This window comes from Amblyomma mixtum, chromosome 9 (assembly GCF_055824585.1).
Source record: "Amblyomma mixtum isolate Tamu chromosome 9, ASM5582458v1, whole genome shotgun sequence".
Lineage (NCBI taxonomy): Eukaryota > Metazoa > Arthropoda > Arachnida > Ixodida > Ixodidae > Amblyomma > Amblyomma mixtum.
This window is the reverse complement of record NC_143020.1, coordinates 115,723,169-115,745,739: the sequence shown is the minus strand read 5'-3', so window position 1 is coordinate 115,745,739 and position 22,571 is coordinate 115,723,169. Positions and strand designations below refer to the sequence as shown.

The 22,571-nt window shown below is 47.6% G+C and overlaps 2 protein-coding genes across 7 annotated transcripts in view; one reads left to right on the top strand and one right to left on the bottom strand.

Moving 5' to 3' along the window:
• The window catches only part of LOC149330872 (thyrostimulin alpha-2 subunit-like), a 233,407-nt gene that overhangs the window by 159,799 nt on the left and 51,037 nt on the right, over nucleotides 1–22,571 (top strand). The window contains exon 1 of one of the 6 annotated variants that reach the window (XM_089561581.1): nucleotides 19,012–19,361. The exons of the other annotated variants lie outside the window; for them this stretch is intronic. The gene's annotated coding sequence lies outside the window, so the exon portion shown is untranslated. Of the gene's footprint in view, nucleotides 1–19,011; nucleotides 19,362–22,571 lie in introns of those variants that run through there. 6 annotated transcript variants of the gene reach the window in all.
• On the bottom strand, nucleotides 1,218–12,613 carry LOC149330873 (uncharacterized). Its single transcript, XM_089561273.1, has 4 exons — nucleotides 12,552–12,613; nucleotides 8,179–8,433; nucleotides 4,886–5,026; nucleotides 1,218–1,674 (listed from the first exon to the last, which is right to left on the bottom strand). The coding sequence occupies exons 1-4, from the start codon at nucleotides 12,611–12,613 to the stop codon at nucleotides 1,218–1,220; spliced, it is 915 nt and encodes a 304-aa protein (XP_089417399.1).

Below are 22,571 nucleotides of genomic sequence, written 5' to 3'. Positions count from 1 at the left end.
TACAGGCTGTAAAAACGCTTAAAATAGTTTTCATTTAAACCCCTCCCCTTCTCTCTTGGATGTATGCCTCATATCATTTCGGAAACAGCCTTTCTTCAACACATTTATCGAAGCAAAAGTGTGGAGTGTCGGTCTCCAGAGAAACGTACGACACAGTGCTTGTGTCGTCTTCTACTCTTATTAGGTCGTATCTTTCTGCAGGGTTTAGCCGACCATCAACTACCGACAAGGCCAGATATTTATGTTCGAAATAATTCGTTAAAAGTGTTACAACTGTTGAAAACTGTGACATCGAGTTGGAAGAATTGTCAGATAAACACCCAAGACATCGTGGTGTACTTTTGTTTGCACACGGAGCTAAAAAAGATAGGAAAAGATATTGTGTCTCGTGGCGAAATCTGTCTGGGGCATAGATATGAGAAGGTTTTAAGAAATATTACTTGCTGAGCTCGCTGCTTGGCTTGAAAACGTACCCCATTTGAGATATGAAGCATTTTATATTCACCCCAAAGAAATCCCTGCTAGGCCTTCGTGTTCAGTACTAAACGCTTTTGCGGACACCTACATTATTATTCTTCCCTCTCTTGCTGCTTCCTCTATGCTAACTTGCCGACATCCTGCTCTCGCCCTGGCTGTAATCACTGCGCTGCTCAGGTGCTACATCTCCCTCGTAAAGTACATACATGGAATGCGCCAACCTGCTGACAAGGACGTGACTTTCAAATTCATCGGAGCTTAAAGGCCATACGAAGTGGCACCCTCCATTCTCCTCCAACTTTCTGTCTCTCGCCCTTTTTAGCGAACTCTTTCCCTCCCTCAGACGACTGAGCTGTCCTCTCCACGAGTGGCAGCAGCAGCGCCTTTTCTTATTTTCATCAAGTGCCCCTTACTACTATCAACTACTTTCGGTTGTTACTTACTACTATTTGCTACTAGTACTGTTTAGTACTGGCACTCTGCTACTACCTACTACTTCTACTTACTTCTATTCCTACAACTACTATTGATGACAGATACTTTGATGGGCCATCCCATCTTTTTGATGCGCCACTTGCCTTCACTTAGCGTAGTTAAAACTAAGAGGAGCCTGATCGGGGTGGGATGTTGTCGGGACCAAATCGTCTATTCGAATAAGCCTGAAGTTCGAATTAAGCGAGCCAGAATTAAATAGACTCCCTTGCACTTTGTGCGCTAAACGCGCTGACTAGGTAATAAGACTACCTCGAGGCCACGTACGGACGTTGATGCGCAGACTCCAGGATACCCTTGATGACGTTGGGCAGTTCCGCCTCCTCCTGCTGCATAGAGCTCGTCTTCCGCGGAGAACGGCTCCCAGAGGGCGCTGTAGCTGCCGGAGATCGGCTCCCAGAGGGCGTCGTAGCTGGCACAAGATGGCTCCCAGGGGGCGTAGTAGCCGGTGGAGCCCTGACCTCCACCTTCGGGACGTTCTCGGCCTTCCGCTTTGGGGGGAGGAGACTGGCCCATGTGGATGATGCTGGACTGGCGGCCTTCGACGGCTTCAGTCCGTTCTTTGCCCCTGGGCTGACGTTGCAAGACGGTGCTAGTGTAGGGCTTTTTGAAACTAACTTTGAAGCCTCAGCGATCGTCTTTTCGGGTGTTCCTGGAAGCGTGGCTGTTTCCGAGCTGAGGCTGTCGATTTTCCCGAAGGAGCTCCTGGTAAACGAAAAATTAAGCGCCACAAACACCCGCCGTTAGCTCGCAACATCGCTATTTATTGTTTTTTTTTTCTTTTGCTACGATGCACGTTGAGTCATTAAGGAGTTTTAGCATAGCGTTGCTGTTCGCCGTTGTCGCTACCGTCGGGCGTATAGCTACGAATGTGCGTAGTAGAAAAAAATCTTGGGTCGCTGACCATGTTAAAACGTTAGTTGACGTTTGGGGAATCCATTTAGGTTCCTTGTTAACAATTAAAAGCCGAACCTTAAAGGTATAGCTTACGTGGCTTTAACTAATCGCCGCAATAATTTAGCGCAAGCAGGGTGAAGGTTACCGATTGTTCGGCTCAGTTCAGTCGGGGTCATCTGCGTTATCAGATTCCAGATACAAGCCTGCAAGCAAATTTGTTTCGTTAACAATGATTTCCCTGTTATCCCAAGTTATTTAGTGCCCTTTTTTCTGCGCTTGTTACCCACGGCACTTCAGGGCATGTAAGTTGTTGAGATCGCTGCGATACTCTATTCATGTCAAAACGCCGCCATTTTGACAGGGTAAGTGGTCCAAGATTTTTTTCTACTATGCTGCTCCCCGACTACACGGTATTCCATCAAACTATAGAATACGTCAGCTGCACATCTGCAGTTTCTTCCAGGCTCGGATTGGTAGTGCTGCTTGCATTCGAGTACACGCTACTAAAGAAACCCATGGCGGCGTTAATGGCAACGTCACAGTTCTCAAGCCTCGGCAGACGGCCGTTTCGTACTGAACACTATTGTCTTGCCGTTGTGTACTTCAGCCGCTTCCGGGAACGAAGAATGCAGTCGTGCTGAGAATTCATTTGTTTTCTGCTCTCTCTACTTACGAGCTGGTGGGCGTGATTGGTCTCACTTATATCGATGGCATTTTTTTAAATGTGAAACCAATATAAGGCTACGTCGCCTGTAAAAAGTGTCCGCAAAACGTGTCCGCAGATTTTGTCCGCTCGATTACGTCGTTCTCTAAAGATAAATGTGTGAAAGTGTGACTGTCATAGTGTGTGAAAAAATGTTGCCTTAGGAAACATTTGGCTGATGAAGCATAATTAGTTAATTCTCGCGAAAACAAGTGAAAGAATACACTTAGACGTCAAAATAGTCGCGGAAGTGTGTGTGTCTCTGTGTCTTTCTTCGTGGTTCGTCCTTTGATTGCGCATCCTATACCTTCACAACATCATGTACCAACTAGGCCCAACCCAAGTTTTATCGATATAGTACAGGGACGTCAGAACAGCCGCGGACGTCGATATAGTATGTAGACGTTTTGATTTCGCATTTTTCACATTTTTCTGCCTCGTCGTTACACGCCGCCAACCACTGACCGGAACTCCACGCTTCCGTTTGCAATATGGCGCCGGATCGAAACGGTGTCGTTCAACAGTCATTGAGAAGGGGTCGCCACTTGTGCGTGCACAGGCAGCATTGGTGTATTGCACGATAAACGCCACTCCCGTATATCAAAGATATATCCACATACCCTGGAACTTATATGCGGTACATGTCCTATATCTTATATTGACGCCAGCGCTCATTCGATACCGGCCGCGGCGGTTGAATTTCTTTGGAGGAGAAATTTAGAGGCCCGTGTACTGTGCGATGTCAGTGCACGTTAAAGAAACCCAGGCGGTCGAAATTTCCGGAGACCTTCACTACGGCGTCCCTCATAGCCTGAGTCGCTTTGGGACTTTAAACCCCATAAAACCAAACCAAACCAAACCAAACCATGCAGATGAACGCACCAATCGAGAAAAGATAGAAGTGTGTTGTGAAAGAAGTGTTGTGAAGCTCACGTCCAGGACAACGCCGCTGTTTACCCTCGGCCGGTTAACACCAACGTGATCAGAATATGCCATATGTCCTATATCCAGTTTGACCCACTTCCTATAGAGGTATATCCTCCCCGTCATACCGTCAACAGGTGAGACTGTAAATGACCCATATAAATATCTTTTTGTTTTAGTAAAGTGTCCATTACGCCTCAGTGGCCGTTGACTGTTGAAGAAATTGAGATTGAAAACTGGTTTTGAGGAAAGAAAATGACGCAGTAACTGTCTCACATATCTCGGTGGACACCCGAACCATGCCGCAAGGGGAGAGATAAAGGAGGGAGTGAAAGAAGAAAGGAAGAAAGAGGCGCCGTAGTGAAGGCCTCCGGAATAATTTCGACCAGCTGGGGATCTTTAATGTGCACTGACATGGTGGTGGTTGAAACATTTATTGCCAAGCAATGCAGAGAGGGCAAACCCTGCCTCCCCTTACGTGGCACGAGGCAACCCTTAGGGAACAACCCTAGGAGGGCTATCCGCTTCAAGGCGTCGGTAATTATCCGGCGCTGGTCAGCAGCAGTGGAGCTGGCCAGGAAAGTCTCCCAGTATGACTCCACCATGGTTGAGGATAGAGGGTGTGGGAAGGTAGGGCATATGAGAAGGATGTGAACAAGGCCTCTTGGTTTCCCGCAGATCTTAAAGGAGGAGATGAACTGATCGGGGTAACTGGCATGAATAAGAATAGGGTAGGGAGCTGTACAAGTCTGGAGTCGGCCTCAGTGGGAGGCGTTGGTTAGAGTTAGAGAGGGAGCCGGTGGGGCGTAAACGCGCCGGGTATCTCGGTAGTGGGTAAGGATATCTTTGAAGGTAAGCAGACGCTCCTGAGATGGCGGAGGGGTCCAACTCCAGCCCGAAAAGTGAGACCTCGGGCGAGGACCTCCTCGTTACCCGGGAGGCCTGCGTGTGCGGGGGTCCAGATAAGGGTTACGGGTGGGTGGAATGCCAGAAGCGTAGAATCTGAGCCGCGGTGCGGGATATCAGGCCTTTCGCGAAATTGGATAGGGCGGATATTGGGTCGGCGAGAATTTTGGTGGCAGAGGTGGAGATGAGAGCGAGCGCAATGGCTGCTTAATCTGAAATTTCTGATGAGTCTGTGGTGATGGAGCCTGATGCGAGTAATCGGGCCTGATTGTTAGCGACGGCGAAGACATAGCACAGCCCTCGGGAGCCTTTTGCGTTTTGCCTCCACCGAAAAGCGGCCTTCGCGTTCGAGTTCGAACCGGGGACAGTTTCAGGCACCGACAGTCAGCTGCCAAGTCGCCATCGCCGTACATAATGCTGTACCACACTGTACAGTGGCGTGTTCTGCGACGCTTGGTCTCCTCGCGTTGATGACCGCTCTCTCACCGAAGGGCCTTCTCCCCTGCCTTCCTGGAGACCATGGCCACGATGTCGGCGTCCGGCCGGTCCACAGCAGGCGCGGTGACAGGCGCGGAGGTGCTGGCGCGTCGCAGCAGTAGCCGACTCTCCTCATCGTCGGACACTCCGCTGCGCCCGATAAGGAGTTTCTTACAAGCGCTATTGAGCACACACTGAACATAGGGAGGTGAGGGCGTCGTTAGGACACTCATGTGAAAGCAATGTGTTTAGAATCGCGGAAACCGAGTGAAAATGTTACTTTTCTTCAAGGCGCTCTTGATGAAGGAAGGAAACTAACCCCGCAATTATTTTAGAAGGGAAGCGATAATAATATAACTCGCAGCGACACCTGATTCCGTTGTGTGGACACTGCGATAGCCCTAGCAGCTGTTGATGCTTTTACCGGAAGTGACGACACTTCCGATCTGGTGGCGTAGTTTCCTGCTACCAATGGGAATGCTCCGGTCTAGTGACGTCACTTCTCTCCGGCTAATTGGCGCAATCTATATATGAGGACTGATTTTGGCCTTAGCGTACTTGTAATGCTATCGCAAAATACAGTACAAACGCACGCCGCCGCTGGGCGTATTTCAATCCATGACCTTTACACGTGACGTGTGAAGTGCTTTACTGGAGAGCTACGGCAGCGGCTGTTTCTCCTTCGTCGCGGAGGTTGTGAGGAAACAAAGGCACGGTGGCCCTGCCACCATGGGTTGGGCAAGCGCCTGCCGTCACTGCTTAAGCCCTGCAAAGCGTCACCAGATGATGGCCACAGATGTCCGGCCACCAGTGTGGCGCCTTGACTTCTTCTCCACGTTGCCGAAGAAGAGCAAAGCGTCGACCACGTCAGGCTTTAAAGAACCATGCCGAATTCTTACTCCGGGAGAAGATTTGGGGGGGGGGGGGGGGGGGGGGGAGGACTAGTGCCAAACATTTCAACTCACCAGTGTGTCGCAATTGTTACGGGCAAGGACTAATAGAGTTCAGTGGAGTTTTGATTTGGAATGGTATACCTGACGATATTAAACTGAAAAACTTTGTGCAGTCTTTGAAAACGTTCCTGATGAATATGTGAAGTTATGGTGTATTTCGTTCTTTTTGTGAGGATGTGTGTATTGTGTACGCTTGCTTTTGTTTATCTCTAAATTGTTGAGAATGTGACTTTTACTTTATGAACGCAATGCGTCGTCTTCGCGTGCCGCATTTAAAATGTACAATATTGTGATGGACCCGAAACTAGCCTCTGGCTATGGGTCCTAGAGCATTGTGCGTCTTTTACCCTTGTAAATGAATTTTCGGTTGAAATAAATAAAAAAAAACCATGCCGCATTCTTACTCTGGGAGAAGGGGGGAGGGGGGAGGGGGTCGACAGAGCGGCTGCTTACAGGACGCTGCGTCAGGACGCTTTGTTTCTCGCTCGTAACCGCTTCTAAGCAGCCAGCCAGAGTGTGCTTCTTACGTTACTGAGCGAGCATGTGAAGCCGCCATCTACCGCGTTTGACAGGTAGCGCCTTTACATATACGCAGCCGCCGGGCAGTTTTCGCCGTTATTGTCCTCCTAATGCCCTCGGTATTGAAAGAATTTCGACGGCGCTAATCCGCCACCTCTCCGGCGCTGCAGCTAGCGCCCTCTTCTGTGCGTGGTTGGCGCGTGTGCACAGATGCAGGGCTGCATAAAAAGCAGACCTCGCTGTAGCTCGTCGTTCGTTTTGCAGCGAAGGTGCCGGAGGAACAATTGCCGTGTGCGGTCGATACAGCAGCAGCTTTTCTGCTGTTGTGTGCAGACTTTTTTTTTGTCTCGCACGAACCATACAATATAGAAAACGCGCCAACACGTTAAGCCTTGCCACTTTCGAAACGAGCACCGCTGAGTGCGGTACATGTAGACGTGCCTAAAAGACCTGCTCCGACATAGAATTTCAAGGAAATAGCGCAACACTACTAATTTCAGACAGCAGGACAGGCCCTCGTGATCTGTTTAGACGGGGGGGAAAAGAAACTACGGAGAAGTTTAAGTCACCATACGAGTGCAGTGTGATAGCATTGTATTTCACATCTGTCGCAGCATGTGTTAAAAATGTATATATCACATTCTTTTTCTGATTTTTTATTTCAATTCCATATCTATGTTGCTGTCTAGAAAGTAGGTTGCTCACAACCCGGTGGGCAGCTTGTGATGACGTCACAAGCTAACCAGACGTTTCTCGACCAATAATCAATTGAACTGCCATCTGTCATGGTGGGCAGATTGCTTACAATCTCGTGGCCAGCTGCTGACAGGTTGTGATGAAGTGACAAGGTCACTTGACCTCTCAGACCAATCAGGGAGTTCCTTCATGGCAAGTTGCGATGACATCACAAGGTCGTGTAACTTCTGTCACAATAAAGAGGCCGCCACCTGGCGACCATTACAGGCCGAAAGTGTTGCACACTCCTTGGGAGCCTTCGATCACATAATTTGGGAATGCCCCGGATCCCCGGTTGCTGGGGACATTATTGAAAGTAGAGAAGCCTAGGAGGCCCTGCTACGGAGCGAGGTCACCGCCGACCAGCAACGAGCTGTTCGCCTGGCGGCTGAAGCCGCGAAGAACAAATCTATCTTCGCCAGTCTTTTGTCGCGGAGGTCCCGGCCCCCGTCCCCTAGGCCTCCGTGCCAGGGGCAGATCGGCGGAAATAAAAGTTTTATTGCGAAAGCAATGCTGCGCTCAGTTTTGAACCTTCAGCGTCGTCCCGGCGGATCCACGTTTGACCTTTAGCTTGACCGCTGTTGTGGCGTTCATTGATGCGCTCTGACATAGACATCGTTGTAAACTGCGTTGATTTGGAGGAAAGGAAAGGCGCCTTACCAACTCTGTGGTTTACTCCATGGACACCTTTATAGCACTTTAATTCAGGCGTTCATTTATGCGGTCTGACATAGACAGCTTTGTAGATTGCGTTGATTTGGAGGGAAGGAAAGGCGCCTTACCAATTCTGTGGTTTAGTGGACACCTCAATAGCCATTTAAGCTAATTCCGGCGTTCCGTGCAGCACTCAGGCATTCGCCTTTCACTACTGTAGTCGCTAAACTTGCCCGTAATTTGCTTTCGCAACCTTCCGGGCTTAACCAAGCTAAGCCTCTGCCAATTTTTTATCATCAACCTCTCGAGCAATCAGCGAACTTTGTGACGTCGGACAGCGTCGCGGTTTTGGAGCGAAGTTCAGCTCTAATGCTAACGCATTCAAATTCTCAATAGAAATGGCGAGCGGCTCCTGAAAATGTTAACAGGGACGGAGGTTACTCGTGGATGCCAGGGCTGTCCGCTTCTTCCCCCTGAGGTCTGGGCGACCCCTTGGGCTCTAGTTCGGCCAGCTGGGCGTTCTTCTTGACGGCCTTGGCCAGTTGCTTGTCTCGGAGGGCGGTAGCGTCCAGCAGCAGCTTCTGAGCCCGTTGCTTGTCGGCCGAGCTTCTCGCGTGCTTCCTCTCCAGCGCTTCGCGCAGACCCTTGGCCTCGAGCTGCAGCACGGCGGCCCTGTGGGAGACGGACGCGCCCTGACTGCAGCGAGACAGGGTGCATTTCGGCAGCAAAAGGCTTAAATGGAAGGAGGGAAACGTGGAGCAGAGAAACGCAGGGACACCTAATTTCATTATGTGTTGTCAATGAGAGACCGAGGGAAACTCTAATGAAATACAGAGAATTTAGCCGGCGTTTAAAAATCGCGGGCATGCTACTCTGCGTAGGGAGGGGAATTTGGGAGATAAAGACAGAAGGAGAGCAGAGTGGAAGAGGTAAAAAAAAATGAAGATAAAATGCGGCCATTAAATGGGTACTAAGGATGCAACGGCGAGTATTGAAGTAACCTATGGAATGATGGAGTGTATAGTCCGACAAATGGGCAGACGAAGTTCACTGCATGAAGAATGCATGAAGGTAACGTGCAAGTGAATTTAAAGCTTATTCGAGATGTCCAATGCCTTTTAAATATGTAAATAGAAAGTTCATTGCAAGTCTCTGCTGGCTAAGGCAGGCTGAGGGACCTAAATCTTTGTCCATTGTTAGGGGCACTGGGCAGAGCTTCTGCATGCAATGTGCGATACCATTCGAAGCTGCTGATGCCTTTGTCGGAAGTGACTGGTGGAGCTTGTGAGACACAGGGCACTCTTCCAATACAAGGCCTCCTGCAGGAGAACCCAGTCTGGTGACGTCACTTTCGGTCACGTGATGTCGCTCCCCTCCAGCCAGCGGAATATCTCCGCTCTGGTGATGTCACTTATAACGTGACTTCGCGCCAAACTATCAGGATTTTTCAGGACGACGTCTGGTTTTTGCGCCGGTGGGGGTACTATGCTATCGTATAAAAGTGGGCTGGTTGCTTTTTTTCAACGCCAACAGACATGGCATCAGCGCTTGCGTGTGAATGTGGTTTTTATATACTGTTCTACACATTCTCACCTCTGCCATTTGCGTCCCTCCTATTGATGTTCCGCGTTCCTACCTTATACCCGTCCCTTTAGTTTGCGCTTGCCGAGGATCAGGTGGTTCAGATAGTAGTTAGAAGCAAAAGATAGCATCTATCTTCTCTTTCCGTTTTGTTATATTTACGATTCAATAAAAAGCGCTGCGGCATTTACCAGCGCAAAGAAGCGATTAATGTGCAGGAGAGAGTCAGGAAGAGGACAGGAAGGGGGGGGGGGGAGGGTGGATGTCAGTTGCCTGCGTGTTCTAGGAGAAAAAAGGCGCCGCGGTAACTCAGTCGTTATGGCGCTCGGCTGCTGACCCGAAGGGCGTGGGTTCGATCCCGGCTACGCTACGGAAAAATGCGAATTAGGAACTAGCACTTGGTTTTTCACTTCGGTTTCGGTTCGATGCTCAATATTCAAGGTGACGTAGGCTTCAGACAAAGATCGTTAACAGTTTAATGCCCATATATGCCGAGTTGGTCTTTTTCACATTGTTTTTGATTGACTATATTGATGTGTTTACTGTTTTGCTTTGCCTAGTTTTCTTTCTAGTTTTTATTTTTTTCTCTCTCCTTTTTTTTTGCCTTTTCTTATGTATGACCGCCGGACAATTGTATCCCCCCCTTATGTAATGTCCCCACGGGACCCTTAAGGGTTAATAAATGATGATGATGATGATAGCTGGCTGGAAATCCTTAATGAGTGTGCAGCGCCCCAAATGTTTATTTCTTTGCAGTTGGCTTAGCCGTTACTAATTTGCGTGGTTGCCGATAGGGGGCTACCAAGGCCTCCACCAAGCCTTACTTGGAGCGGGTAACGACAGAAGCCGCCGACATTTCCAGGACCGAATCCGCGATCTCCTGCGCCTCCTTCGCAGAGCTCCTGGCGGCCTCCTTGGACGACCTCGCGCTCCTTTAACGTAACATAGCACCAAGGACAAGAACGTTATGTTATTCATGTGCGGCATGTGCAAACATTTTGAAGAAATTGTTAGTTCATGTTTCCTTCGCTAGGTAGCGCAAATTACTTCATGGGTTTAGGCTCCAGAGAAATCCGCCTGTTTCACAAAATGTGGCGCCCTCTGGGGACTGGAGAAAGTTCGCCTGCTACTGGTTGAAAACAAAAGCACGTGGGAGATGCAGGGCCGATCTGGTTCCACCAGGAGCCAGCTGATCTGCGAAGCGGTGAGTATGATGATGACGATGATGTCGCGGTCACACCCTTTACAACGGGAGAACATCTATTATCAGAGTCCGACAGCTGCCGCCATCTGTTGCAAGCGCCTGTCACTAACATGAACTGAGCATGCGCAGTAGGAGCTGGCGGTTTTGTTTTCAACCAGAGCAGCCGAAGGAGAATAGGCGCGCATGCGCAGAGCGGCCATATGAGAAAGGCGGATTTAATTTCAGAACAAATTGGAGTAAGGCTGCTGATCGACAGCAGCATTCTATCAACGAGCACTCTAGTTTTACAGACAAAGAAGTTTTTATGGATTAAATGAGGTCAAAAATTGAGCACAGGTGTCGCCACCGTCGGCTGCTCTCGCTAGCAACCTCCGGTGCGTAAGGACAGTTATTTGAGTAGGAGGGGGGCGCAGATCCTCGAAGCTAGGCTACACTTACCTTATTCCTAAGAGGTGATTAGGGAGGCATATTTTGTCCTTGACGTCACGCGTTTAGCCCGAGTGGCAGGAAAACACACGATTATCTTGGAGTCAACAAAGAGTAAGCTTTCCTCAAGAACACCCCCTTTTATAAATAAATAAATAAAAAAAGGAGTGCTCTAATGGACAACTTTACTCCCTTTTTACGCCTTTATGTTTAGAGTGTACAAACACCAACATAGCTAGAATGCTCGATTCAAAGAATCAACCTTTACTAAGGGCCAAAGTTGTACGGAGTTCTCTTCACTGTTACTTCAGTGCTTTTCTCTCTACAAAAGCGAGCGTTTAGAATGAGCAGTGAACGAAACCATACGAATAGACCAGAAATCAGGCTGTAATTAACTTATGACGCCAATAAGGGTACGAGCCGTTAACATTAATGGGTTAGCGGCCATATATGCGGAAGTGGTGATTCTTTGCTTCACATTCATAGGTCCCTGGGCAACTGAAAATTAATGCCGGCCAGTCATGACGGAGATTTCTCTATTGCGTGCTCTTTTCCTGTAAGGACAAAACTTAACGTTGCGCCGATTGGTTCAGCGAAGCTAGGCTGTTGCGCCGTAAAGGTTTCGGCCGAGTTCAAGGACATTCGTAAAGCAGCATTATATACCTTCTTATTCACGATTGAACCCTGCCTGTGAATATGTGCAAAGGTTCTGCTGGTGGTCCACAAAATTAACGCCCGTATATGCTTTAGCAAATATATAAGTCTCAACACATACGGCTGTCTGGTCATGCCTCCCTGCTTTTCACGTCGTATATCTCTGTTGAATCTCTGTCCCATTGATCAAGCCTGTGAAGAAAGGAAAAAAGTTCGTTTAATAAAAACACCTCAACGTGCGCTGCCTGGAGTAAATTCAGAGCCCCATAAGCCGCGTTTGCGGCAGAAAGCGTCTTGAATCGACTTTTTGTGAGAAAGAGCTGGTTTTGAGAATGAAAGGAGTGACTCGCTCTCTACTCTCTTATTTGAAGGTTTTGCACATTCCCTCAAAAACTGGACTGGAGACGACTTCTGTCACATTCATGGAACCGCGACTGTAGTGAGCACTAAGGTTAATCGCGCTGTTTACGCTCTGTCGTGAATACGTCAGTGCTGTTACCGGCCCTTCGCTTTCGGAAAGGTTAAGGACGACTTCATCTGACCGACTGGCTGCTTGGTATCATTAAATCGTCTGCTGCATCAGAAAAGATTGATCGAGGGACAACTGAGCGAGCAGATAATGACCATTATGGCAGTGCACTCAGAGGAACAACACCCAGTCAAATTCCATTAAATCCTACTTTATCGAGGCCATGGCTTGCGGTGGGCGTCCTGATATAACGGAAACAACAGTAAGAAACCATGCAGGCACACAATGAAAGAGGCACGTCACGGGAGCCAGTTGTGTTGTCGGTAAAAAAAGAACTGCAGTAGCGCGCGTGGGGTATAGGGACGAATAATAAGCGTATTGGTTTCTTAGCAACATATGTAGTCCTCGAAGTTCTTGGACAAGGTGCTTCACATGGAATTACAATGGGGAAGAAAGAGCGATCAAAAGTCGGCTTCTTACCTGCAGATGGCTTCTTCTTCTCCGTCATCTAAAAAGATGGCCACGCGCTGAAATAGACGCATCTCCAAAGGGCTCGCGTAAAAGCGGCATGCTTAAGAATTATTAATGCGGAAGCATTATATGTCTCTGTCGCGTCAGCAAAAAGTGTCACGAAACATGTTCGCAAATTTTGTCCGCACGATTACGTCGTTCCCTGAAGTGTGAAAGTATGATTGTGAGAGATAGTGTGTAATGAAATGTTGCAGTGGGAAAATTTGGTTGAGGCGCAATTAGTTCATTAATGAAACGCGAAAAAACGCGAAAAAATGCACCTAGACGTCAAAATATCCATGGACGTCGGTATAGTACATAGACGTCAGTACAGCCACGAACGCCGATATAGTATGTGGACGTTTTGCGCTCGCATTGCTCCTATTCAAAGTTTTTCTGTTTTTTTTTTGCTGCGGCTAGCTCACAGCGAGGCTATAGAATATTGTACCACATTATGTATAAGTCAGTGCCATCAAGACCGAATTTAGCATCATCATGCATCACCATCATCGTAGAAAGGAAGAAAAGCTGAATGGCGAAGTTCTCGAGAAGAATCAGAAATAGGGAAGAATCAGGTTGCGTTCATCATCATCATCAGCCTGACTACACCCACTGCAGGGCAAAGGCCTCTCCCATGTCTCTCCAAATAACCCTTTCCTTCGCCAGTTGCGGCCACCGTATTACCGCAAACTTCTTAATATCATCCGCCCACCCAACTTTCTGCTGCCTCCTGTTTCGTTTGCCTTCTCTTGGAATCCACTCCGTTACCCTTAAGGACCAGCGGTTATCTTGCCTTCGCATTACATGCCCTGCCCAAGCCCACTCCCTCCTCTTATGCGTTAAACTAAACGACAACTATCTCGCCGCAGGACATTGAGCGACGATGGCAGGCGATGAATCACGTAATGTCTGCCTTCTCAGATTGGTTGTTCCGCACTTTTTCCCTTTCTCTTCCCAGTCCTGACCCCTGATTTCAGTGGTTAAGGTAGACCGATTCGAAAGAGTTTATAAATTATACCAGGAGCAAGAATACAACAGAATAGGGAGGATACGTAATGCACTGAGGCAGTTGGCGTGCCGGATGACAGTTCGAATACAAAAGGCGAGGGAGGCGTAATGCAGGACGGCAAACTCCGATGGAATGATGACATTTAACCTAGTGAGATATTGCTGCGATCAGACCAAAGTAACAGGGGATGTATGGATGGAAACAACTTTAATGAGAAAAAAAAAAAGGTCGCCTGTGTGGTGCGCTGGTGGTCCATGAATCCACGGGCTTGAGTTTCACGTATAGAGCTCGGCCCACTAGCATTGCTGGCCGGCGGGCTGAGCGGTCTGCAAAGCAGCCTCTCAGGAGGAATGAGTGGATATAGGGGGCTGCCTGTGGGGAAATGCATTCCCATACGTAGCGGAACAGTACGGATTTGGGCTAGCCGCATGCGTTGCAATGTAAAGGGGGTGGGGAGAGTAGGATTGCTGGGAGAGGCGTTTTCCTTACAGTGTTTGAATCGAATGATGGCAGTGACAATTGGTTCGCCGTCTTATGAGACACCCTGGCCGACCAGTGTTTATACGTCGCGAAAACAAGGGGTGTTTCCACGTAAGAAATGTTCCCATATCCGCAGACAGATTCCGCAGCACATTTGTATCTGGCTTGCCACGGTAGCGAGAAAAACATTTGAAAGTAAAATCTACAGCAAGATGAGGTATATTGTTGCTATCATACTTTTTGCAGACATCTAGTCACACTTATAAGTCTTCAAAAGCGGCCTCTGGTCGCAGCGCTGTGCACAGACACGGGCATTGGTGCTACGCGAGGGAGTAATTCGCAGTTCCTGGAAGGGCAGTCGTGGTGTTCTGCTTCTTGCTGCCTGCAAATACGAAGAATGCGGATTAGGGACTGAAGAGTGCATGTACACTGCTTACATCAGATTTAAGAGAAAGTGAACTTGTAATTGATGGGAGAACGTTTTCTGCAGTGATGGAACTGATCGCTTCAGGTCCATTTGGATTCCCCCGACTAACTTTTTGCCGCATATGATTTTCTCGTTTCCATTATCATTACCACTGGTTGCAGAAAACGCTTAGTACGAAACAATTTACCTGAAAATTTTTTCCTGATCTAGCACTAGATGGGCCACTAGCGAAAGAGTCGTTCTGTCCAGGTGAAGGTCGGATCCCAGCCACGGCGGTCGAATTTCGATGGAGGCAAAATTCTGGAGGCCCGTGTGATGTGCGATGTCGGTGCATGTTAAGGAACCCCAGGTGGTCGAAATTTCCGGAGCCCCTCACTACGTCGTCCCTCACAGCCTGTGTCGATTTGGGATTTTAAACCTCATAAACCAGAACCCAACCGGGTGAAGCTCGGAGTCACTCGGATAAGCTCGGAGGAGCGTCGTGCCAACTGCAGGCAACGGGAGGAAGCTAGGTTTCGTACGCCCCTTGTCGAGCTTCAACGAAAGTAGAGTACCCCCGTACCCCCCCCCCCCCCCCCCCCCCACTTTAATACAACAGCATTTAGGGTGTCGTCTTGCAAGAACCACCCGGTTTCTTCGTAACGAAATTTCTTGATTAGTCGAGGGGATCGTGACGTCATCAGCACCACCAAATTTGAAAATCTCAGTACTAGATTATGCGAGTCCGTTTCACGTTTCAAGATATGAGATTATGCTAATTCGACCCACTGTTTCACCTTAATGCACACACTAATCTCAACGAATCCACATTAATCCACCAATTACCACCATTGCACCTTAATCCGCGCACCAGTCCACTCTGATTCCCATCAGTACAGCTTATCCAACCACTAGTCCCCACTAACCCAAGCACTAATCCCTACTAATCCATCTTAATTTATTTTCCGGGGCAGGAAAACATCCATATGCTGTCCCATTTCTTCTTTTAGAACGCGGTTAATAAGGTCCCAAGTTTTTATTTTAAACAGGCCTCATGAATATTCCACGCACCTAACGCAACAAACGCAAGGTCATGCTTCAGAGGGTCAAATGCAGTCGTTATTTTCGACTGTTATATAAGCGATAAGGGGAACCTTGAGATAAACTGCTCGTGCTTCCATATTCTGAGTTGCGCAAGACGCAGAGGCTTTGTTGGGACGGCACTGGTTAAGGTGTCTGTAGTGAGTGAGACAGTTACAGCGCCTTTCCCCATGACCACCCGAACAACCCAACCATGCCCACATTCGGGAATAAACGAGGGATGTTAAGCGCGCAATACACAAATGTGGGTGCGTTTTCCTGCACTGATGTGGTGCCCAAAAGCGCATAAACAGGCGAGGGCACACTACTGGTCTTCTCGGTTAAGCGCACCTTCCGGCCTCGTATAAATGGAGGCGATCTCGATGGGCAAGCAAACGCGTCTATAAAGCTTAGCCGCTCGGTCATTTCAGTGGGGCATAATTACCTCGGTTCGCAAGCGCTTGGACGATGGCCATGGCGACTAGGATAACGGCTGCCACGGCAACCAGCGCACACACGGCGATGATGAGGGTCAAGCTGCGGCTCACTTGGATGACGTCAGTGCTCTGACGAGACGACGCTGCAGAGAAGAGCGGCCGTGGTCAGATATCGTCGTGGGGACCGGCGCCGACGTGAATATTCTTCGAGAAAGCGCTCCTTACGCCTTTCGTTTTGCTGACAAAGCGGTAGACTCTAAACACGAATAATACGCCTTTATGAAAGTAGAAAGGGAGCAAGTTGTCGTATAGCGCGCACACTCTTTTTATAAAAGTTATTGGCTTAGAGGACAGCCTGCTGCTTCTTTCTGTTCAGAGTGTACCAGTTTCAGAATACTCAAATTCTGGCGTCTCCAAAAACACCCTCCAGAAGCACCTACCAGCCTCCTCCCCACTACACCACCCTATAAGAAGTCAAGGGCTGCTATAGATAGCGGGCTGCCCCCCCCCCCCCCCCCCCAACTTTCGATACACATCCCGACTACACCGCCACTCACGCTTACACAACAGAAGCGCCACTAACTGCCAACAACTCAACCAACCTACTCCAACCCTGCACAAGGTTTATTAAAAAGCGACGGTGAAATCGAAATCAAGAGCGCAGTGTGGAAACCAGCTGCTCTGCAAAGCACCACCGCCAATCAGCCACCTCCCCGTCCCACCCTTTTTTCTATGCGGCTGCCCACACACCTTCCCACACACCCGCCGCTCGAAGAACTGCCCAGCAGAAATGAAAGTGACTATAAGAAGAACATGACTCAAACCACAGCAGCCCTACGTGCAAAATATATACAGCCTCCCGAAGAAGAACTATCTGTGCGAAACCAAAGAGCTTGCGGGAGCTTCTGCTTCTAGCATTGCTCGGGAAGAGCAACCTCTGTCTGATAACTTCTACTGGTGGCATGCAGTGTTTGAAACAGCCGCCTGCCAGTGCAGTGGTGTATCGCTCAACTGCGCTGATAGCTATATGAGGAATCACCGCGATCTATGAATGTGGCAGATTTTGCTAGTTGCGTAATTGAAATTCGAAGATAAACAGAATTGGAAAATTTATAAACTGAAAGACAATGAACCCAGAATAGGATCAGAACTGGAACTGACTGAAATAAGCATGCTATCGCATTGCCCCCCCCCCCCCTCCCCAATTAAAGCAACTGATCGCCATAAATTTTTCTTACCACGGTCTTAATGGCACAACTACAGCACACAAACGACAACTGTGTTGAGAGAACCTCAGTTTCATCTCGTGACAATATGTGCACTCTTTGTCAAAAGTAACCAGGCTGCATGGTTTGCTTCTAGCTTGTATAGTGGAGCCCTTGTGGCTTTCCTATAGGTCTAAAGGCGTTGGAAGGTAAGAAGACCCCCTGTCCTCACCTTTAACGACCATTTCAGCTTCAGGGAAGCTGTAAGGGCTCTACTGCAAGAGCTAGAAGCAAACCACGCAGCCTGGTTACTTTTGAAAAAGACTGTACTTCCGACAATCAATAGAGACCAAAAACCAAAATAATTAATCGCAGAGGACGCCATGCGCATTTGGTGGGAATGTCGTAATATTCTAGGCAAATCTCGGCGCTTCCTTTTTCCCTGCCGTCGCTGGAATGCAGGAGAAAGAGAAGGTGGAAGTGCGAGGCGTTGGGACTAACAACGCCCCAAGTTTTCGCCCTGGCCTCAAGCACGAGGGGCGCCCAGCGGAGCGGCGGCGAAGCGTACTCTTGTTTACCTAGGGATTGCTTGGAGTAAGTTTGATTAGCGCGAAAGGAGGAAACTAACCAGAGGGGAAGATGCAGGTAACCCTTGGCCTACATTTCTGTTATCACAAATATGTGACCACTATCTTAACGAAGATTGAGTAGACTGATCAATAGGCGTTCATATGGGCCCGCTTACGCCCACAAAAGGAAACAAATCAGTACCCTAGCTCTTAAAGCTGCAGAACAATTAAAATTCACTTACATTCTGAGCTCTCTGGCATCTTCTTCAACTTCCTTCTTGGTGTACACCAGAGCGCGTGTTCAGCGCTGGTACTGACATTTATTAGTTTGGGCGTTTAAAAAGAATTAAATGCAATATAGTTTGAGCAAGGAGCGCATAATTGTCATAGTTCATCATCCTTAGAAGTTGTTTCCTCTTCATTGCGAAGGAGGTGGAGGAACTTCATCCGTTATACTGCTGTGTGGATGCTGCTGATAATGATTAGAGCGGTTAAATAGAGAGTGACAACTCTGCAAATTACAGTGATGCACAGAACACGCACAAACAAGATATTTGATGGCTTGCGGGGAGATTGTTTTTTAGAATTTTTATCGAGAAATTCAGAGGAAAACAAATGCGAGTGAAAAACGATGAGAAGCGGACAGCAGTGACACAAGCGAGGCGGGCCCAATCATGAAATACAAATTTCGTGAAATCAAATGCTGTGACTCTAATACGAATTCGTTTCTTCAACGGCGAGTTCCCTGACTTTAAGGAAAACGTAATATATTCACTCCGATCAAACGGGAATTTTCCCTACTGCGAAAAATAAAGGTGAGGAATTGAGTTCCCAGCTAATTTAAATGAGTCATGGCCTTAAGAATGTGTTAAATAGAAGAAGGACTTGCGCACGCCCCCAACCATATGACCGTCCGCACTACAATTTGTGTCTTATGCCCGGTCAAACATTCCCGCTTGGTGATGTTTTTGCGGCAACTGGCACAACCTCGCGGAGAAAGCACGCACTATCAATTACAAGTGGCGGCATCTATTGGTAGAGTTGAGAAATGATTTCTGGGACGAGACATGGATCGATATAGCAGACAAGGTGAGCAGGCCGGTAGGAGATTGTTCTGCTGCTCCACCTTGTGGACGCTGCATCAAACACTGTAGTTTAACCTCCTTTCTCAATGGCTTCTCGAAAGGGAGAAAAGAGAAGAAAAAAAAAGCTGAAGGAGAGCGAGACAGAGCCGCGAAAGTGCCGGAAGGTTAGATCGGCGCAAACTACCCGCGAAGGTTTGCCCGAACGCACAAAGATAGCGGCGCGGCGCGCTATATTCTTCGACGTGACACCGCGCTGTCCCGAATTTTCTCGCTAATTTCGATATTCCTCGGGAGGGATTTTCAACCCTTAAGCGACTGAAAATTTCGTTCGGGTTTTTCGGAGTGCTTGATCTAGAGTCTAGCAGTTTCAAAAGGCCATATTAAAAGAGTTTGCGCCAAGAGCATATCTCGAGAATAAATTTAAATATCGGGGAATAAAACGCGCCGCGAAGTTTCCGACTTTCCGTCTGTCCTGTTTCTTCGCCAGACTTCACAAGAACCGGCTCCCAGTGAGTACGCATGCACTTTTGAAGAATTTGTTCAACCTTTATGAAGTAATTTCATTTCAGAAAAACGAAATTTGCTTAAGTGAAAGGTAACAGGTGAACAGTTTTACATACATTAGAATGCGTACACATGAGTCCTAGAACATGGCTTCAGCGAAATTTATAAAATGGTGTTATCGCAGCTATAGAAACCATTTCTTTGTGAAAAGATGAGTAAGCAAGGTATGTTTGCGATGTCCAAATAACGAAAATATCGACTGTCCTTCAAGGAGCAGACGCGGTTTCAACGGTTAGACGAAAGGCAGGTATTATTCAGTGCTGGCAACTTCCTGAATAATAACATTCACTATCAATTGGCTTTCTTGTCGAAACTGGAAAGTGAAGCATTAAAATTTATTCCTAAAAGTTTTGCCTGGTCTAAGGGAAGTTTTTGTTTTCATATAAATGTCCTAAATGCAGCGTTCCGACTATTTCAGTAGCTGTCGGTTTCGAAATTAGGCAGCACTGAAGCGCAACTAGTCATATCCTGACTCTGTAGGTGCTCTGCCGTGTCTTAACGTCAGAGGCAGTCATTAGTATTACTGCCTATCGCATGTGTACTTGATGGTTTAGTTTGGTTTAGAGTGCTTTAACTTCCCAAAGCAACTAAGGCTATGGGGACGCCGTAGTGAAGGGCACCGGAAATTTCGACCACCAGGGGTTCTTTAACGGGCACTGACATCGCACAGTACACGGGCCTCTACTATTTCGCCTGCATCGAAATTTTACCGCCGCGGCCGGTATCGAACCCGCGTCCTTCGGGTCAGCAGCTGAGCGCCATAACCACTGAGCCACCGCGGGGGCCAAATGTCTACGTGAGGTAAAAATAAAACGGAGCTCCTATCGTACAAAGGGGCTTGTGTCTTAGGCACTGTCGGTATACGCATGGAATCACGGTCGCAGCAGCATAAAGTTGCCTGAACTTTTCGTGTCTAGTTAGCTTCATATGCGGTGGGTAGCTCCTCCTGAGAACACAACGTACAGACCAGCGGCTTATCTCTGATACGGCACGAAGTCTTCCGGAATACTCTGCAAGGCTTGATAGTTGAGCGATCTACGTGCGGTAAACATACAGCTGCAAACTTTACTGTGCGTTAAAAATAAGCCTCCGCGGAAATACTGGCGCGCCAAACAGATAAGATTGAATGTCATTTGTAGAGCACAAAACCTGTTCCTCCACTGCTGCTCTCAGAGAGAGTGAGTGCGGGAATGGACGCTAGTAGGCCAAAATACGTCCTTCTAACAAACTGAGACTTCTCAGTGTACAAATTTAATTTACTGGTTACTGCTGATCTCGTAGATATCATGAAAGAATGCTGAATTCTTTCTTCATTTTTTTATATGAAATTTTAGTTGACTAATTCTCGAGTCCCTGCTACTTTATTAGAGTGATGCTATGGTTTATATGTTCGCTGCAAAGTTGTGTCAGCAATATCGAAGCAAGATTAAGTGCTCAGTATTTTGTGCGTTCTGAGGTCGCAGCTGGGGCATTAAAGCGCACCGAATTATTACTGTTTATAATAGCCACGTGCAACTGCGTGCAGCAGCTTATACGCTCTGTTGGCGAAATTACGACCCTGCTTTGGAAGGCGGAATGGGCTTACCCACTGCGACATCTTGGTGCCGAGGGTGGAGGAAAAAGAAACTTTTATTGCCGCGGGGATTTACACAGCAACAATCGGAATATGCGTTCAGTATATCCACGAAAAGCTTCTCGAAGAAATACTCGGTGAAAAATACCGCCAGAGAAGCAGGACAGAAATGCATAAAAACGAGCAACACCTAATGCTACTAATGTTTTGAGTACCATTACATCCCGCATATATTATGGACTTCTTTTGTTCCCTCTTGAATAGGTTTGGTTTGGTTTATGGGGTTTAACGTCCCGGACAATGATAACCAGTAACTGTAGAATATAGCGTTCGTCCTATTCTCTTACGTTAGGGTGTTGAATACGCAGAAAAAGTACTGTGCTATATGCGCGGTGTAACAGTTTACAAAACAGCGTACTATTTAGTTTCCGGACTACTGTAACATTCGCGCTTCTCGGCTAAGCTTGAATGTGTTCGATTGAAGCCCCGAGAATAGCCGGTGTACAAGGGAGAAAAAATTCACAGAAAAGTATTCTCATAATGTTGCTTTCTTTTATTCAGGTGTATACATGGGAGAACAAGTTTGGGCCGCATTGTGAGCCCTTCGGTACAATGCGGAATGCACATAACGGAAACACTGGGCATTATCATCGCAGAATCTTCCGTTGTTTTATTGCCATAGAAGACAAGTTAAATGTTGTAACTCGCTTAATTAGCAAAACAATTATTAAGTACTAAGAATAATGTATCAGGAGATAAATTTAAACTCTTCAAGAAAGAAATGAGGGGAGAATGCAGAAGCATAGCAAGAGGCTTGGAGATGAACATTAGAAGAGTTATCTGGAAGCAGGACAAAATACATGGCTTCTAATATGGATGTTACATGTGAAGAACTAAGGCTGCAGGAAACTACAACAGAGAACAGCGAGGCAAGGTACATTGGTTCAACAACTGATGGTGAGAGAAACACCACAAAGGAAGTCGCCCTGCAGAATCCATGCAGAATGAAAAAATCCAAAGTTAAAATTGCAAGGCTGTTACAAGAGTGCTTCCTGACGAGAAGAACCCTAATAAGCTGAAGGGCCAAGTCTATAGAATAGTGGTGAAGCCAGCAACACTGTGCAGAAATAAAGCGATAACCCTGGAGGTGGTCAACGTGCAAAGAGACGAATGTAGCAGAAATAAGTACATGCGGTAGATGTACGCAGTGAGAAGAAAGGACGGAGTCTGAACTGACCACACGCGCGGGACGGTCAAAATAACATGTTTAGAAGGAAGTCTGCAATGGTTTGGGCATGTATTAAGAAGCTAAGACAAATATATTGGAAAGAAGGTGATGAAGCTTCATGTCGGTGGGAAGGGGCCTGAAGACTCGGAAGATGCCCAGGAAGACGTGGTAAGGCAAGACAATGTGGATGAAGGTTTATGAGAGAAGGAGCTCAAGAGGGAATCGGTTAATAGTGGTGTGAAGTGAAAAGGACTCATTAAAAACAGCAACCACGTTCAAAAATGGGGCATAGCTGTGAAGCATAAAACAAATATGCCACGCAACAAGTCTCGTGAGGAGTTGGCATTGTATTTT

Coding starts and splice junctions, on each gene's coding strand:
- LOC149330873 (XM_089561273.1), bottom strand. CDS start 12,613: ATGCGTCTATTTCAGCGCGTGGCCATCTTTTTAGATGACGGAGAAGAA. Junction 5,027..8,178: donor GACAGCCCTGGCATCCACGA/GTAACCTCCGTC, acceptor TATCGGGCGCAG/CGGAGTGTCCGACGATGAGG. Junction 1,675..4,885: donor GCAGGGGAGAAGGCCCTTCG/GTGAGAGAGCGG, acceptor TTCGTTTACCAG/GAGCTCCTTCGGGAAAATCG.